This window comes from Hyperolius riggenbachi, chromosome 2, assembly GCF_040937935.1.
Source record: "Hyperolius riggenbachi isolate aHypRig1 chromosome 2, aHypRig1.pri, whole genome shotgun sequence".
In the NCBI taxonomy this organism is placed as follows: domain Eukaryota; kingdom Metazoa; phylum Chordata; class Amphibia; order Anura; family Hyperoliidae; genus Hyperolius; species Hyperolius riggenbachi.
Genome location: NC_090647.1, coordinates 4,376,344 through 4,396,244, shown reverse-complemented (window position 1 = coordinate 4,396,244; position 19,901 = coordinate 4,376,344). Strand labels below are relative to the sequence as shown.

At 49.7% G+C, this 19,901-nt stretch overlaps 2 protein-coding genes across 2 annotated transcripts in view; both read left to right on the top strand.

Moving 5' to 3' along the window:
- DCHS1 (dachsous cadherin-related 1) overlaps positions 1 to 14,220 on the top strand; it is a 215,306-nt gene extending 201,086 nt beyond the window's left edge. Inside the window, exon 21 of the mRNA XM_068266467.1 lies at positions 5,536 to 14,220. Within this exon, the coding sequence (XP_068122568.1) occupies positions 5,536 to 8,129 (2,594 nt within the window). The 3' untranslated portion in view covers positions 8,130 to 14,220. The remainder of the gene's footprint in view (positions 1 to 5,535) is intronic.
- Positions 11,779 to 18,137, top strand: LOC137542064 (adhesive plaque matrix protein-like). The gene is made up of 3 exons (XM_068263698.1): positions 11,779 to 11,820; positions 14,215 to 16,284; positions 16,328 to 18,137. Exons 1-2 carry the CDS (start codon positions 11,779 to 11,781, stop codon positions 16,237 to 16,239), a joined length of 2,067 nt encoding a protein of 688 aa, XP_068119799.1. The 3' UTR covers positions 16,240 to 16,284; positions 16,328 to 18,137.
- The last annotated feature ends 1,764 nt before the right edge of the window (positions 18,138 to 19,901 follow it).

The following is a 19,901-nucleotide window of genomic DNA, read 5'->3' as shown; positions in this document are numbered from 1 at the left end:
ACCCCACTAACACCTCACTGAGGCCTCTGTACCCCATTAACACCACTCACTCTATGGCCTCTGTACTCCACTGACAGGGCTCTTAAGCCTCTGTACCCCACTGACACCTCACTGAGGCCTCTGTACCCCACTGACACCTCACTGAGGCCTCTGTACCCCACTGACACCTCACTGAGGCCTCTGCACTCCACTGACACCTCATTGAGGCCTCTGTATCCCACTGACACTGCTCTGTGACCTCTGTACCCCACTGACACCTCACTGAGGCTTCTGTACCCCACTGACTCCTCACTGAGGCCTCTGTACCCCACTGACACCTCCTGAGGTCTCTGTACCCCTACTGAGACCTCTGTACCCACTGACACCTCACTGAGGCCTCTGTACCCCACTGACACCTCACTGAGGCCTCTGTACCCCACTGACACCTCACTAAGGTCCCTGTACCCCACTAACACCTCACTGAGGTCTCTGTACCACACTGACACCTCACTGAGGTCTCTGTACCCCACTAACACCTCACTGAGGCCTCTGTACCCCACTAACACCTCACTGAGACCTCTGTACCCCACTGACACCTCACTAAGGCCTCTGTACCCCACTGACACCTCACTGAGGCCTCTGTACCCCACTGACACCTCACTGAGGTCTCTGTACCCCTACTGACACCACTCTGAGGCCTCTGTACCCCACTGACACCTCACTGAGGTCTCTGTACCCCTATTGACACCACTCTGTGGCCTCTGTACCCCACTGACAGCTCACTGCGGCCTCTGTACCCCGCTGACATGGCTCTGAAACCTCTGTACCCCACTGACACCTCACTGAGGCCTATGTACCCCACTGACACCTCACTGAGGTCTCTGTACCCCACTGACACCACTCTGTGGCCTCTGTACCCCACTGACACCTCACTGAGGCCTCTGTACCCCACTGACACCTCACTGAGGTCTCTGTACCCCTACTGACACCACTCTGAGGCCTCTGTACCCCACTGACACCTCACTGAGGCCTCTGTACCCCACTGACACCTCACTGAGGCCTCTGTACCCCACTGACACCTCACTGAGGCCTCTGTACCCCACTGACACCTCACTGAGACCTCTGTACCCCACTGACACCTCACTGAGACCTCTGTACCCCACTGACACCTCACTGAGACCTCTGTACCCCACTGACACCTCACTGAGGCCTCTGTACCCCACTGACACATCACTGAGACCTCTGTACCCCACCGACATCTCACTGAGGCCTCTGTACCCCGCTGACACTGCTCTGAGGCCTCTGTACCCCACTGACACCTCACTAAAGCCTCTGTACCCCACTGACACCTCACTGAGACCTCTGTACCCCACTGACACATCACTGAGACCTCTGTACCCCACTGACATCACTGAGGCCTCTGTATCCCACTGACACCTCACTGAGACCTCTGTTCCCCCCGACAACTCTGAAGCCTCTGTACCCCACTGACACCTCACTGAGGCCTCTGTACCCCACTGACACCTCACTGAGGCCTCTGTACCCCACTGACACCTCACTGAGGCCTCTGTACCCCGCTGACACTGCTCTGAGACCTCTGTACCCCCCGACACCTTACTGAGGCCTCTGTACCCCACTGACACCTCACTGAGACCTCTGTACCCCATTGACACCTCACTGAGGCCTCTGTACACCTACTGACACCAATCTGTGGCCTCTGTACCCAAATGACACCTCACTGAGGTCTCTGTACCACACTGACACTGCTCTGAGACCTCTGTACCCCCCGACAACTCACTGAGGCCTCTGTACCCCACTGACACCTCACTGAGGCCTCTGTACCCCACTGACACTGCTCTGAGACCTCTGTACCCCACTGATACCTCACTGAGGCCTCTGTACCCCACTAACACCTCACTGAGGCCTCTGTACCCCACTAACACCACTCACTCTATGGCCTCTGTACTTCACTGACAGGGCTCTTAAGCCTCTGTACCCCACTGACACCTCACTGAGGCCTCTGTACCCTACTGACACCTCACTGAGACTTCTGTACCCCACTGACACTGCTCTCAGACCTCTGTACTCCAATGACACCTCACCGAGGCCTCTGTACCCCACTGACACCTCACTGAGGCCTCTGCACTCCACTGACACCTCACTGAGGCGTCTGTACCCCACTGACACCTCATTGAGGCCTCTGTATCCCACTGACACTGCTCTGTGACCTCTGTACCCCACTGACACCTCACTGAGGCCTCTGTACCCCACTGACTCCTCACTGAGGCCTCTGTACCCCACTGACACCTCCTGAGGTCTCTGTACCCCTACTGACACCTTACTGAGACCTCTGTACCCCACTGACACCTCACTGAGGCCTCTGTACCCCACTGACATGTACCCCACTGACACCTCACTGAGGCCTCTGTACCCCACTGACACCTCACTAAGGTCCCTGTACCCCACTGACACCTCACTGAGGTCTCTGTACCCCACTGACACCTCACTGATGTCTCTGTACCCCACTGACACCTCACTGAGGCCTCTGTACCCCACTAACACCTCACTGAGACCTCTGTACCCCACTGACACCTCACTGAGGCCTCTGTACCCCACTGACACCTCACTGAGGCCTCTGTACCCCTACTGACACCACTCTGCGGCCTCTGTACCCCACTGACACCTCACTGAGGTCTCTATACCCCTACTGACACCACTCTGTGGCCTCTGTACCCCACTGACAGCTCACTGCGGCCTCTGTACCCCGCTGACATGGCTCTGAAACCTCTATACCCCACTGACACCTCACTGAGGCCTATGTACCCCACTGACACCTCACTGAGGCATCTGTACCCCACTGACACCACTCTGAGGCCTCTATATCCCACTGACACCTCACTGAGGCCTCAGTACCCCACTGACACCTCACTGAGGCCTCTGTACCCCACTGAGACCCCACTGAGGCCTCTGTACCCCACTGACACCTCACTGAGGTCTCTGTACCCCACTGACACCTCACTTAGGCCTCTGTACCCCACTGACACCTCACTGAGGTCTCTGTACCCCACTGACACCTCACTGAGACCTCTGTTCCCCCCGACAACTCTGAAGCCTCTGTACCCCACTGACACCTCACTGAGGCCTCTGTACCCCACTGACACCTCACTGAGGCCTCTGTACCCCACTGACACCTCACTGAGGCCTCTGTACCCCGCTGACACTGCTCTGAGACCTCTGTACCCCCCGACACCTTACTGAGGCCTCTGTACCCCACTGACACCTCACTGAGACCTCTGTACCCCATTGACACCTCACTGAGGCCTCTGTACACCTACTGACACCAATCTGTGGCCTCTGTACCCAAATGACACCTCACTGAGGTCTCTGTACCACACTGACACTGCTCTGAGACCTCTGTACCCCCCGACAACTCACTGAGGCCTCTGTACCCCACTGACACCTCACTGAGGCCTCTGTACCCCACTGACACTGCTCTGAGACCTCTGTACCCCACTGATACCTCACTGAGGCCTCTGTACCCCACTGATACCTCACTGAGGCCTCTGTACCCCACTGACACCTCACTGAGGCCTCTGTACCCCACTGACACCTCACTGAGACTTCTGTACCCCACTGACACTGCTCTCAGACCTCTGTACTCCAATGACACCTCACCGAGGCCTCTGTACCCCACTGACACCTCACTGAGGCCTCTGCACTCCACTGACACCTCACTGAGGCCTCAGTACCCCACTGACACCTCATTGAGGCCTCTGTATCCCACTGACACTGCTCTGTGACCTATGTACCCCACTGACACCTCACTGAGGCCTCTGTACCCCACTGACTCCTCACTGAGGCCTCTGTACCCCACTGACACCTCCTGAGGTCTCTGTACCCCTACTGACACCTTACTGAGACCTCTGTACCCCACTGACACCTCACTGAGGCCTCTGTACCCCACTGACATGTACCCCACTGACACCTCACTGAGGCCTCTGTACCCCACTGACACCTCACTAAGGTCCCTGTACCCCACTGACACCTCACTGAGGTCTCTGTACCCCACTGACACCTCACTGATGTCTCTGTACCCCACTAACACCTCACTGAGGCCTCTGTACCCCACTAACACCTCACTGAGACCTCTGTACCCCACTGACACCTCACTGAGGCCTCTGTACCCCACTGACACCTCACTGAGGCCTCTGTACCCCTACTGACACCACTCTGCGGCCTCTGTACCCCACTGACACCTCACTGAGGTCTCTATACCCCTACTGACACCACTCTGTGACCTCTGTACCCCACTGACAGCTCACTGCGGCCTCTGTACCCCGCTGACATGGCTCTGAAACCTCTATACCCCACTGACACCTCACTGAGGCCTATGTACCCCACTGACACCTCACTGAGGCATCTGTACCCCACTGACACCACTCTGAGGCCTCTGTACCCATTGACACTGCTCCTAGACCTCTGTACCCCACTGACACCTCACTGAAGCCTCTGTATCCCACTGACACTGCTCTGAGACCTCTGTACCCCACTGACACCTCACTTAGCCCTCTTTACCCCACTGACACCTCACTGAAGCCTCTGTACCCCACTGACACCTCACTGAGGCCTCTGTATCCCACTGACTCTGCTCTGAGACCTCTGTACCCCACTGACACCTCACTGAGGCCTCTGTACCCCACTGACTTCACTCTGTGACCTCTGTACTCCACTGACACTGCTCTGAGGCCTCTGTACCACATTGACACTGCTCTGAGGCCTCTGTACCCCACTGACACTTCACTGGGGCCTCTGTACCCCACTGACACCACTCTGAGGCCTCTGTACCCCACTGACACCTCACTGAGGCCTCTGTACCCCACTGACACCTCACCGAGGGCTCTGTACCCCACTGACACTGCTCTGAGGCCTCAGTACCCCACTGACACCTCACTGAGGCATCTGTACCCCACTGACACCGCTCTGAGGCCTATGTACAACACTGACACGTCACTGAGGCCTCTGTACCCCACTGACACCACTCTGAGGCCTCTATATCCCACTGACACCTCACTGAGGCCTCAGTACCCCACTGACACCTCACTGAGGCCTCTGTACCCCACTGAGACCACACTGAGGCCTCTGTACCCCACTGACACCTCACTGAGGTCTCTGTACCCCACTGACACCTCACTTAGGCCTCTGTACCCCACTGACACCTCACTGAGGTCTCTGTACCCCACTGACACCTCACATAGGCCTCTGTACCCTACTGACACCTCACTGAGGTCTCTGTACCCCACTGAGACCACACTGAGGCCTCTGTACCCCACTTACATCCACTGAATCTATAGCTTGTATGCCTCTGCCAATTCAGATCCAAATTAGCAGTAAATGCATGGGATCATACATCTAGGAGTGTCATCGGTCCTCTCTAATGGGAAATAAGAGCAATGAGGACAGCAGAGTGGTCATACTGTCCACTTTCGTGTGTGTGTGTGTCATGGTTTTCTAGATGTTCTTGCTGTACTGACCTTTGTTTCTCCTGTCTCGCTGCAGGAACCCTCTTCACAACGCAAGCCATGGAGTTGGACTCTCAGGGGCCGCTGGTGGACGTGTTGGTTGAAGCTCGTGATAACGGTTCTCCAAGTCTGGCCTCTATCGTGACTGTGCAGATAATTGTGATGGACGTTAATGACCACGCCCCTGTCTTCCCACAACAACAGTACTCAACGTCTATTCCTGAGGACCTCCCGCTGGGGAGCACTGTTCTTATACTGGAAGTCACTGATGCCGACCAAAGCCTGGAGAACTCTATGATGGATTACACCATCTTGAGCGGGAACGTGGGCAATGTTTTCCAGGTGCAAAGTGGGATGCGCTTCTGGAAGGGACATTTTCAGCACATTGGCTCCATCATCTTAACCGATGCTTTAGACTTTGAGACCACTAATTTCTATAACCTGACTCTTGTTGCTTCTGACCGAGGAATCCCCCAGCGAAGCCACTCTGTTCCGGTGCTTATCACCGTACTGGACATCAATGACAATCCTCCTGTGTTCCCACGGCCGGATTACAGCGTACTGCTAAGCGAGGCTGCTCCTGTGGGATCTGAAGTGCTTCGAGTGTTGGCCCAGGACTCAGATTCTGGTGAAAATGGCATGGTACATTATAGGATCACGTCTGGAGATGAGAACCGACTCTTCCAGATCAATGAAGGCACTGGAGCAATAAAGCTTGTGCGCCAGCTGGATAGAGAGAGGCAGGCCATGCACACTCTTGTAGTCTTGGCTTTTGATGGCCAGAATGGACCAGCCAACTTTGCCCTTGTTCCCATCACTGTGGAGGTCCGTGATATCAATGACAATAAACCATATTTCCCAGTACAGATCATGACAACCAGCATTAGAGAGAACCAGCCAGCTAACACTCTTCTCACCATCATCCATGCCATTGACCTCGATACAGGAGTATTTGGCCAGTTGCTCTACACTGTGGTTGAGCTCCCATCCACCGAAGCAGGAATGCCAACTGGAAAAGATGTGTTCTCCGTCAACAGAACTTCAGGAGAACTACTTTCCCGGCAGAGCTTTGATTACGAACGTAGTAAAGCGTTTAGCATGATAATAAAGGCTACCGATGCTGGAAATTTTTCTGCTACTGTTACTGTGCAAGTCTTGGTGACGGGCGAAGATGAGTATGACCCTGTTTTTGTTGCGCCATACTTTAATTTTGAGGTGCCAGAGGAAGCAGCAAAAGGTCAAGTTATTGGGCGTGTCCAGGCCACGGATGAAGATGAGGGAGCTGATGGCTTTGTTCTTTACTCATTCTCTAAACCATCTCCATACTTTGGTATCAACGAAACCACTGGCCATATTTATTTGAAGGTGGACAGTCAGAAGCATCGTTCTGGCCGTTCCAAGAGAGAAACCAGAGAAATGACTATGGAAGTGCATGCCCACAGTCCTTTGCCAAACTCTCGAGTTGCCATAGCTCAAATGACAGTGGACATTACGCACACCTCTTTTGGCCTTGCACCTGACCTAAATTTGCTACTCATAGTATCAGTAGCTTCCTCATTGGCTGTGGTGGTGGTCTTGGCTGTAGTGGCCATTATACTGGTAGTCTGCAGGTCTCGAGGAGGCCACAAGAAAAGTCAGGAAGTTGATGCCCAGTTGGACAGTTTACAAGCTGGCACCTTGCAAAGGATGGGACACGATAAATCAGCACTTGGAAGTGGGGACCGAATTTATCACCAGACTCTTCCGGGCTACTCTATGGAGTCTTCAACTGTAGATGGATCATACACCAGAGGAGGTTCTCTAGATCCTTCACATTCCAGCGGTCGGGGATCTGCTGAGGCTGCTGAAGATGATGAGATCCGTATGATTAACGAGTACCCGCGAGTGGCAAGCATTACATCTTCTATGCAAGAGCATATATCTGCTCGAGGTCCAGATTCTGGGATCCAGCAGGATGCTGACCAGCTGTCAGATATTTCCTGTGACCCCTCCATGGACAGTGGACAATGGTTCAAGAACAAAAAGTCATCTAGTCAGTACCGTGATGACGGTGGTGGAGGAGGGGTTTTCATGGGAGTGGGTTGTGGACTTAACATGCCTCACCATAAGGACTACACTTTCCTTGAAGATGGCAAACCATCTGTGGAAGGCTCTCTGACAGCCATTGTGGCAAGTGATGAGGAATTGCGTGGCAGCTACAACTGGGATTACTTGCTCAACTGGTGTCCCCAGTTTCAGCCACTGGCAAGCGTTTTCATGGAGATTGCTCGTCTCAAGGATGAATCAGCATTGAGAAGACCTTTCCAACCAAAGCCCAAAGCCATTCCTCAACCTCGCATTGATCCACCACCACTCATTACATCTGTGGCCCACCCTGGTGCAAAGACCGTGCCTCCCAAACCAGCTGTGGCAAGGACCTTCCCTAACTTCTCATCTCTCCGCCGTTCCCCGATCATAAATGAAGCCTCTCTATCATCAGTAATACCGCCAAGCTTTTCCCCATCCCTGTCTCCACTGGCAGCTCGTTCTCCTGTCGTGTCCCCATTTGGCATCTCCCAGGGCCCCACGGCATCTGTCCTCAGCACCGAGCATAATTTGGACCCTGCTGGAGATGGGGAACTGCGGATCTAATAACAGGTGAACTTGGAAGGTGCAGACACACACAAGACAAGGAAGAGAAAACACAAGTTTAACATGGTATGAAAGTCTCAGAATCACTTAAAGGCAATAAGGCTGAGAACAGTAAAATATGCCCTCTATGGAGCCAAAAACTAGAGGACTTACAAGGTTGAGTTGGACAAAAATCCACCTCTGACCAGAACTGTTGTCTAAGGCTGAAATAATGGGCAATTCTTCTAAGAGACCTCCTTCCGTTGCCTCTCTGTTGACCAGGGGTAGGTAGCCTTATATGACTGATGCAGTGTCCAATGAGACAATTAGAAGTGGACGCTTTTGGGAACAACGCTCCTTTATAAGCTGATCTACATGCAGTCCTGCCCACAGTCTGGCAGCTACTTTATTTTTTTGACATATCCTAGAAACCAGGCAGGACCTGCACACCAGCTTCATGGACTCTACAAAGGGCTGAGACTATTGGCTCCTCTGATGCATCACATGATCTACAGGCCCATGAAACCTAGACTGGGCTTCTCTACAGAACCATGTGACCTAAACCACTCACCCCTGTAGGATCATGTGACCCACACTATATCCCTTCACAGGATCATACGATCCACACTGCTCTCCTACCTAGACTATGCTTCTGTACAGCATTGTATGTCCTAGGCTGTTTCCCTGTGCTAGATCATGTGACCTAGCTACAGTTCCACATCAGGGTCATGTGACTTAGACCTCGACTGCACTACTGTCCAGTAACATATCACCTAGGCAATGTTTCCTATCAAGGTCATGTGACTTAGACAACGCTTCCCTGCTGGATCATGTGGCCAAACCAACAATTTGATTAAGAAGTGTGTTAAAGGTATAAGAGATATCTGCAGCACAAAACAACCGCATAATACAGAATATGAGGCCATCAGCTATAAGGTAGAAGATGGCCAGGACATGGAGCCAGGCAAGATGTCCAAAAACACATACTCAATGCAAAAAGTTTATTACAGATTGCATAGTCACGCCTAGAAGATCATCAGTGAGCAATACATTCATACATAGTAATGGAGAAGAGAAAAAGCGTGCACCTTCCATCTTGAAATATTCGTATCTTTTATTGCAGTAGTGAAGATAACATCATTGGACTCTATGTGGTAGTCAAAAGAATACTTAACATACCATTATGTAGAACGGTGGAGGTAGAGGAGGTGGGTGGCGGGTGCGGATGGCGGAGAGCGACGGCCGTTTCGTGTCTCAGGGACACTTGGTCACGCTGCGTTCCACCTGGATTTTCCCTCTGTTATAGCAACAATACATTCATACATAACCCGATCTCATCAGGTGTGTATGTATATATATATATATATATATATATATATATATATATATATATATATATATAATTTCTTAATCATGCATTCTTTATATGTATGTATGGAACAGCGGATCTAGTAAGGAATACATCTTTTAGAATACACGATCGAGTCAATATAAGATGACATCTTGCCAAGGATATAATCATAGAACACGTATGTGAGTTGGGAAGACGTCTGTGAAACATGGCGGTGTATGTACTAAACCAGAAGAATTACAAAGTCTTCATGAGTAGAGCATAATACATTCTGCCTAGTGTTGCTTGCACATTTTCGCCAAAGTCATTTTCGTGTCGAAAATGGCATTTTTGTTTTAGAGTAAATTTCCACGAAAACGCACTGCAGTATGGCAAAAATTTGGAAAACATGAGAAATTAGTATTTTAGCGCGAAAAGGAGCAAAAACGTGAAAAAAAAATCACAAACTTATTACAAAATAATTTTCGATGGCATTTTCGCTCAAAAGTCGAATGTAACATTATTTTCATGAAAATCGCTGATTCTGCGCTACTCATCTTGCGGTAAGACTATGAGCACGTAATTCTGCTTAACGCACTTTAGTGCATACACCCCATGGTGTCCGGTCAGGAACACAACCAGAGACTATATGAACAGGTAGTGAGATATAAATGGATATAAATGGAACATGGGATGTAGAGAGGACACGGTTATGGAGTAGATGAACAGGTCAGTGTGATATATAGATACATATATATATATATATATATATACAACATGGCATCTAGCCAAGGGCACAAACATAGAGTGCACATGTAAGCGAGGAAGATGTCTGAGGGACGCGGGGTTCCGGCAGGAAGACATCGGGGTTCCGGCAGGAAACTAATTACGGAAGAAGTGGTTTTGTTGGCAAGTTAGTCAATGAAGAGGTCACATAGCTATGAAGTGATCCATGAAATATGCGCTAAATTAGGAAAGTTGTTCTGAAGTATTGGAAGTTATTTCTGGAACATGCATTGGGGTCTACAAGGCTGTTCTGGATCACATGATCTTGAAGTCAAACACCACAACAGTAACACATAACACAGTCATAAACATTGTCATAGATCACAGAAGCCAGTTGTGAAGTCTACCATGGGACACATGGTTCCATCATGGAGGCTACCATGTAATACACAGTCATAGATCACATACACCAGTTGTGAAGTCTACCATGGGACACATGGTTCCATCATGGAGGCTACCATGTAATACACAGTCATAGATCACAGACACCATTCATGAAGTCTACCATGGGACACATGGTTCCATCATGGAGGCTACCATGTAATACACAGTCATAGATCACAGACACCATTCATGAAGTCTACCATGGGACACATGGTTCCATCATGGAGGTTACCATGTAATACACAGTCATAGATCACAGAAGCCAGTTGTGAAGTCTACCATGGGACACATGGTTCCATCATGGAGGCTACCTTGTAATACACAGTCATAGATCACATGATCCAGTCATGAAGTCTACCATGGGACACATGGTTCCATCATGGAGGCTACCATGTAATACACAGTCATAGATCACATACACCAGTTGTAAAGTCTACCATGGGACACATGGTTCCATCATGGAGGCTACCTTGTAATACACAGTCATAGATCACATGATCCAGTCATGAAGTCTACCATGGGACACATGGTTCCATCATGGAGGTTACCATGTAATACACAGTCATAGATCACATGATCCAGTCATGAAGTCTACCATGGGACACATGGTTCCATCATGGAGGCTACCATGTAATACACAGTCATAGATCACATGATCCAGTCATGAAGTCTACCATGGGACACATGGTTCCATCATGGAGGCTACCATGTAATACACAGTCATAGATCACATGATCCAGTCATGAAGTCTACCATGGGACACATGGTCCCATCATGGAGGCTACCATGTAATACACAGTCATAGATCACAGAAGCCAGTTGTGAAGTCTACCATGGGACACATGGTTCCATCATGGAGGCCACCATGTAATACACAGTCATAGATCACATGATCCAGTCGCGATTGTGATTGTGGAACACATCATGGTCCAGTTATGAAGGATGAAGTGGAACATAAAACCTTACTTACTAAAGGTCTCCAAGTCTGGAGATCACTGGAGAACAAGTGAGCCTGCAAACTTGACCTTCATATATTGATTATTGTCTAATATTGGGTGGCAGAGCCTTGAATGAGTTACCAAAAAGCTACCATGCTTTCTTGGATAAACTAAAAAATGGTTCTTGCTACGGGTGAGTGAGTGGAACTGCAAAAACACAACTGCTAGTTCAATGACTCTTCAGCAGTCTGCTCCTCCAACTGATAGGACAGAGGTGAGGTCTTCAAACTTAGCTGACAGTCTTTTGAGGATCACTTAAGTTTGATGGAGCAGCGGCACACGCAGATGGACACCGGCTGCAACAAGCTAAAACTCTTTACTGAAGAAAAATAGGCAGAGATAAATCACACACAACCATCAGGTAATGCAGCTTACTGAGAACAGAGAGAAACACAGAATGACTACAGGAAATCACAATACCATAGAGATCATCATCACAGCACATTACAGACAGTGACATCTTGTGGTTGCTTTACTATACTGATGTTTAAGTAATATTGTTGGTAAATCTAACAATGTTCTCATCAACCTTGGACAACCTCCATAAATAAGGTCTATAAGTCATGCAAGTCGCCATTGTACACATGATCCAGCCAGGAAGGTTGTTGTGTAACATGCCACATATATCATGAAATGAAAGTTTTCAGCCTGTGACCCCAGTATCAGATGGTCCAAGGCTCACACACGTCTTATAGGAGAACTAAACGCACAAAATAAGGGCTGGTTCACACGTACGCTTGGCGGCGTTCACCGCCAATCGTTCGGGACTCGTCGGCTAAACCCTCCCATTTAAGTGAATGGGAGCATTTAGGATTGCACGGTTACCGGCGATTGTGCAAACACGGCGTTCCGATGCCAATTTACCGCGTCATTTCACCTGGCCCTAGAAGCTGCATGTGGTGTCCATGGTCGGCTGGCTGCCGCAGCTTCATGTCCCCTTGCAGGGGCAAAAAAAAAACCGCAGAAGCTGACGATCGCCATACCGCTGCCCCCGAACGACACGTCACATAATGACACGGCTTCCAGGACGAAGCCGCCTGCCATCTGTGAGAACCAGCCCTAAATCACAGTGTCAGTTAAGATGCTGCATTCCACACTTGGTCATTATCTGGTTAGTTCCAATCATAACTATTATCCATTTCCCTACATTGTCATATTCTGGTCACATTGTAAGATCATGTCTGCTGGCTGCCACTTTATAGTGTCCACACAACAAAATCTGCTCATAGAAGTGATTGTTCTTCTGTCATGGACTCGGAATTGACCAAGTATCTGAGAACAAGCACCAAAGTGTTCTTCTGGCAGCTCCAACCATCAGCTAATTAACATTGCATGTTTATGACTTAGTTCTCCTTTAAGAAGATAATTTTGCTAAAATAAGGAAACATTCTGTTGAAAGTCCAGAGATCTTGTTCTAGAAGATGTTGCCTAACCTTATATATCTGCAAGGCGGGTGAAGACAGCACCTTGCATTCAGCAATAAGATTATTCAAGAACGTCTGTAATGTGTGGTCACGTCTATTTCTGTAGGATGATTCCATGTGATGGTACAGCGGTTCCTTCTGGTCCTGGGTGGTGGATGCCCCCATGTAAATGGCTTTCCACAGTTTCTGTAGTGTTCTAGAGGGGGAGGGGACGTTATACTTCCTCTGTATGCTTTTATACGGTACTTACTGCTCTGGAGTAATGATGTGTTGGTGTGTAGGGATGGGGGCAACACTTCCCCAAGAGGTCATGTCTGAGGTGTTTGTCCTGTGTGTCTCCATGTTTGTTTCTCTGTCTACTCTCTTATTCTATCGACCTGCACCTGCTTCCAATAAGAACCCATCCAGACCTTCTACCAACTCTCACTTCAATCCAAACATTACCAATCTAGTCCGTCTACCAACTCTCACTCCAATCCCAACACTACCAATCTAGTCCTCCAATCCTAACACTACCTAACACTACCTATCCAGACCTTCTACCAACTCTCACTTCAATGTAAACATTACCAATCTAGTCCGTCTACCAACTCTCACTCCAATCCCAGCACTACCAATCTAGTCCTTCTACCAACTCTCACTTCAATCCAAAGATTACCAATCTAGCCCTTCTACCAACTCTCACTCCAATCCTAATACTACCAATCTAGTCCTTCTCTCACTCCAATCGCAACTCTACCAATCTAGTCCTTTTACCAACTCTCACTTCAATCCAAAGATTACCAATCTAGCCCTTCTACCAACTCTCACTCCAATCCTAATACTACCAATCTAGTCCTTCTCTCACTCCAATCGCAACACTACCAATCTAGTCCTTCTACCAACTCGTCTCTCACTCCAATCCTAACACTACCAATCTAGTTCTGCTACCAACTCTCACTTCAATCATAACACTAAAAAAACCTTCTACCATCTCTTACTCCAATCCAAACACTAAAAACCGGCCCAATCCAAACACTAAAAACCAGCCCTTCTACACACTCGCACTTCAATCCCAGCATTACCAACTCTCACTTCAATTGTAACACTAAAAAAGAAAACTTTCTACCAACTCTCACTCCAATCTCAACACTAAAATCAGCCCTTTACCTACCCTCACTCCAATCCCAGCATTCCCAATCTAGTCCTTCTACCAACACTTCAATTCTATCCCTTCTACCTACCCTCAGTCCACTCCCGACATTCTCAATTCAGCACTTCAACCTACCAGCTACCACCATCAGTCCACACCCGACATTCCCAGCACAGCACTTCTACCTACCCTCAGTGCACTCATAAAGCTCCAAAATCCAGCACTTCTTCCTATCTTCGCTCCACTTTCAACATTCCCCAGCCCAGAGCTTCTACCTACCCTCAGACTACGCCCAACCTTCCCAGCCCAGAACTTCTACCTACCCTCAGTCCACCCCCAACATCCCCAGCCCAGAACTTTTACCTACCCTCAGACCACGCCCAACCTTCCCAGCCCAGAACTTCTACCTACCCTCAGTCCACCACCAACATTCCCAGCCCAGAATTTCTACCTATCCTCAAGTCCATGCCCAACATTCCCAGCCCAGAACTTCTACCTACCCTTAGTCCACCTCCAACATTCCCAGACCAGATCTTCTACCTACCCTCAGTCCACGTCCCAACATTCCCAACCCAGAACTTCGACCTACCCTCAGTCCACAGCTAACATCCCAGCCCAGAACTTCTACCTACCCTCAGTCCACCCCCAACATTCCCAGCCCAGAACTTCTACCTACACTCAGTCCACACCTAACATTCCCAGCCCAGATCTTCTACCTACCCTCAGTCCATGCCCAACATTCCCAGCCCAGAACTTCTACCTACCCTCAGTCCACCCCCAACATCCCCAGCCCAGAACTTCTACCTACCCTCAGACCACGCCCAACACTTCCATCCAAGAACTTCTACCTACCCTCAGTCCACACCCAACATTCCCAGCCCAGAACTTCTACCTACCCTCAGTCTACACCCAACATTCCCAGCCCAGATCTTCTACCTACCCTCAGTCCACACCCAACATTCCCAGCCCAGAACTTCTACCTACCCTCAGTCCACGCCCAACACTTCCATCCAAGAACTTCTACCAACCCTCAGTTCACCCCCAACATTCCCAGACCAGAACTTCTACCTACCCTCAGTCCACACCCAACATTCCCAGCCCAGAACTTCTACCTACCCTCATCCACTCCCAACATTCCCAGACCAGAACTTCTAACTACCCTCAGTCCATGCCCAACACTTCCATCCAAAAACTTCTACCTACCCTCAGTCCACACCCAACATTCCCAGCCCAGAACTTCTACCTACCCTCAGTCCACACCCAACATTCCCAGCCCAGAACTTCTACCTACCCTCAGTTCACCCCCAATATTCCCAGACCAGAACTTCTTCCCACCCTCAGTCCACACCCAACATTCGCAGCCCAGAACTTCTACCTACCCTCAGTCCACACCCAACATTCCCAGACCAAATCTTTGACCTACCCTCAGTCCACACCCAACATTCCCAGCCCAGAACTTCTACCTACCCTCATCCACTCCCAACATTCCCAGACCAGAACTTCTACCTACCCTCAGTCCACACCGAACATTCCCAGACCAGAACTTCTACCTACCCTCAGTCCATGCCCAACACTTCCATCCAAAAACTTCTACCTACCCTCAGTCCACGCCCAACATTCCCAGCCCAGAACTTCTACCTACCCTCAGTTCACCCCCAATATTCCCAGACCAGAACTTCTTCCCACCCTCAGTCCACACCCAACATTCGCAGCCCAGAACTTCTACCTACCCTCAGTCCACACCCAACATTCCCAGACCAAATCTTTGACCTACCCTCAGTCCACACCCAACATTCCCAGCCCAGAACTTCTACCTACCCTCAGTCCACACCCAACATTCCCAGACCAGAACTTCTACCTACCCTCAGTCCATGCCCAACACTTCCATCCAAAAACTTCTACCTACCCTCAGTCCACGCCCAACATTCCCAGCCCAGAACTTCTACCTACCCTCAGTTCACCCCCAATATTCCCAGACCAGAACTTCTTCCCACCCTCAGTCCACACCCAACATTCGCAGCCCAGAACTTCTACCTACCCTCAGTCCACACCCAACATTCCCAGACCAAATCTTTGACCTACCCTCAGTCCACACCCAACATTCCCAGCCCAGAACTTCTACCTACCCTCATCCACTCCCAACATTCCCAGACCAGAACTTCTACCTACCCTCAGTCCACACCCAACATTCCCAGACCAGAACTTCTACCTACCCTCAGTCCATGCCCAACACTTCCATCCAAAAACTTCTACCTACCCTCAGTCCACGCCCAACATTCCCAGCCCAGAACTTCTACCTACCCTCATCCACTCCCAACAATCTCAGACCAGAACTTCTACCTACCCTCAGTCCATGCCCAACACTTCCATCCAAAAACTTCTACCTACCCTCAGTCCACACCCAACATTCCCAGCCCAGAACTTCTACCTACCCTCAGTCCACACCCAACATTCCCAGACCAGAACTTCTATCTACCCTCACACCACGCCCAACATTCCCAGCCCAGAACTTCTACCTACCCTCAGTCCACACCCAACATTCCCAGCCCAGAACTTCTACCTACCCTCAGTCCACACCCAACATTCCCAGCCCAGAACTTCTACCTACCCTCAGTTCACCCCCAATATTCCCAGACCAGAACTTCTTCCCACCCTCAGTCCACACCCAACATTCCCAGCCCAGAACTTCTACCTACCCTCAGTCCATGCCCAACACTTCCATCCAAAAACTTCTACCTACCCTCAGTCCACACCCAACATTCCCAGACCAAATCTTTGACCTACCCTCAGTCCATGGCTAACCTTCCCAGCCCAGAACTTCTACCTACCCTCAGCACTCCAATTTCAACCCTTCTGCCTTATTCTCAGACATAATTCCTACCCTTCTACCAAACATTATTTCGGTACTTATACTTACCTCAACTCAAATTCTAATACCTCTCGTACTCCTGTCCTTATGCATACCACAATCCAGATTTTACAACTACTCACCTTCTCACTTTATAACCTTCTCCAACTACATCTCCTCACTTCATTACACTTAATCCAACTGAAGCCTTCATCTACTCTTACTCCTTAGAACATCCCCCAGCTCCACTCCAACCCTTGATCATACCCCTTACTCCAGTCCCCTAATCTTCAGATTCATCATCTCATGGACTCCACTTCTAACTCAAGATCTCTTTTCTTCTCATCTTCTGCCAACCTTCAGCTGCCAAGCCTTCTTCCATTTCCCTCACAAGGTGACGTTGGGGGAACCTTCCCTCATATCACAGCCACTAAGTACTTAAATTAGACACATCAGTGCCATTCCCACAATGCATCTGTACTGCAATATTATTCCCACAATGCACCTATCAATGACAGTCAGCGGCAGAAGGCATAGAGCCACCAGGAACCACTATGATGTCATGGGTGAAAGGCCTCCAGCGCCGGAGATGGCATCAATATGTCCACTATGCACTTTTAGCGACATCAGCCAGTGTTAGAAGACACAGCTAGATTTCCCACAAAGCACTTGTAGCTGAAGCCACACCCTATTGTTAATATATGTGTAGCACAGAAGGTGGTCCTTGCAGGCCCCCTTACCATGTCAGTATTATTGCTCCTCTGGTGTCAGTATTAGGTCTGGGTATAATCAGGTTATTACGAATGTCAGTATTATGGATGTGGGGTCAGCCTGAAGACCCTCTCTGGATTTCCTCACACAGGCAGAGCCCCTTGCATCAGTATTATCCCAGATCTCCCCTGGTCCCGGCATGGCCTCCTTCCCATGATGCAGCAGGAGTGCAGCCCCCGCAATGCTCTGATGGTGACAATATGGCTGTGCTGACATAGGAACCTAGAAACGTGGCTAACCTCCGCACCGACTGTCATGGCCGATGTCCCTTTTCTTGTGTATTAGACACCCTTATTTATTGTAATCCAGAACGCCAGCATTGTCGCTTCATTTTTTATGTATTTAAAAAGCCTATTTGAGGGGTGGGGGAGGGGGGTTGTGAGGATTATTGTATACAGGGTGGATATTGGGCACTGGGGGGCACCGCTATATAACCGATGTCTTCTACTGTGCTATCCGTTCACAAGTGCCAAGTTTTATACACAATTCCTTTTTAACTTGTGGAAAGATCTCTTTGTAATAAAGATACATGAGGATTGACCTATCCCGAGAGGCTCAGAGTCGTGTCATTCTTCTGGTTGTGTGTGATGAGGAGTGACCTATCCCGAGAGGCTCTGAGTCGTGTCATTCTTCTGGTTGTGTGTGATGAGGAGTGACCTATCCCGAGAGGCTCAGAGTCGTGTCATTCTTCTGGTTGTGTGTGATGAGGAGTGACCTATCCCGAGAGGCTCAGAGTCGTTTCATTCTTCTGGTTGTGTGTGATGAGGAGTGACCTATCCCGAGAGGCTCAGAGTCGTGTCATTCTTCTGGTTGTGTGTGATGAGGAGTGACCTATCCTGAGAGGCTCCGAGTCGTGTCATTCTTCTGGTTGTGTGTGATGAAGAGTGACCTATCCTGAGAGGCTCTGAGTCGTGTCATTCTTCTGGTTGTGTGTGATGAGGAGTGACCTATCCCGAGAGGCTCTGAGTCGTGTCATTCTTCTGGTTGTGTGTGATGAGGAGTGACCTATCCCGAGAGGCTCAGAGTTGTGTCATTCTTCTGGTTGTGTGTGATGAGGAGTGACCTATCCCGAGAGGCTCTGAGTCGTGTCATTCTTCTGGTTGTGTGATGAGGAGTGACCTATCCCGAGAGGCTCTGAGTCGTGTCATTCTTCTGGTTGTGTGTGATGAGGAGTGACCTATCCCGAGAGGCTCTGAGTCGTGTCATTCTTCTGGTTGTGTGATGAGGAGTGACCTATCCCGAAAGGCTCAGAGTCGTGTCATTCTTCTGGTTGTTGTGTCTGGTGTGTGTGATGAGGAGTGACCTATCCCGAGAGGCTCAGAGTCGTGTCATTCTTCTGGTTGTTGTGTCTGGTGTGTGTGATGAGGAGTGACCTATCCCGAGAGGCTCAGAGTCGTGTCATTCTTCTGGTTGTTGTGTCTGGTGTGTGTGATGAGGAGTGACCTATCCCGAGAGGCTCAGAGTCGTGTCATTCTTCTGGTTGTGTGTGATGAGGAGTGACCTATCCCGAGAGGCTCAGAGTCGTGTCATTCTTCTGGTTGTGTGTGATGAGGAGTGACCTATCCCGAGAGGCTCTGAGTCGTGTCATTCTTCTGGTTGTGTGATGAGGAGTGACCTATCCCGAGAGGCTCTGAGTCGTGTCATTCTTCTGGTTGTGTGTGATGAGGAGTGACCTATCCCGAGAGGCTCTGAGTCGTGTCATTCTTCTGGTTGTGTGATGAGGAGTGACCTATCCCGAAAGGCTCAGAGTCGTGTCATTCTTCTGGATGTGTCTGGTGTGTGTGATAAGGAGTGACCTATCCCGAGAGGCTCTGAGTCGTGTCATTCTTCTGGTTATGTGTGATGAGCAGTGACCTATCCCGAGAGGCTCTGAGTCGTGTCATTCTTCTGGTTGTGTGTGATGAGGATTGACCTATCCCGAGAGGCTCTGAGTCGTGCCATTCTTCTGGTTGTTGTCTGGTGTGTGTGATGAGGAGTGACCTATCCCGAGAGGCTCAGAGTCGTGTCATTCCTCTGGTTGTGTCTGGTGTGTGTGATGAGGAGTGACCTATCCCGAAAGGCTCAGAGTCGTGTCATTCTTCTGGTTGTTGTGTCTGGTGTGTATGATAAGGAGTGACCTA

Coding starts and splice junctions, on each gene's coding strand:
- LOC137542064 (XM_068263698.1), top strand. CDS start 11,779: ATGACTCTTCAGCAGTCTGCTCCTCCAACTGATAGGACAGAG. Junction 11,821..14,214: donor CTCCAACTGATAGGACAGAG/GTGAGGTCTTCA, acceptor TTCCCAATCTAG/TCCTTCTACCAACACTTCAA.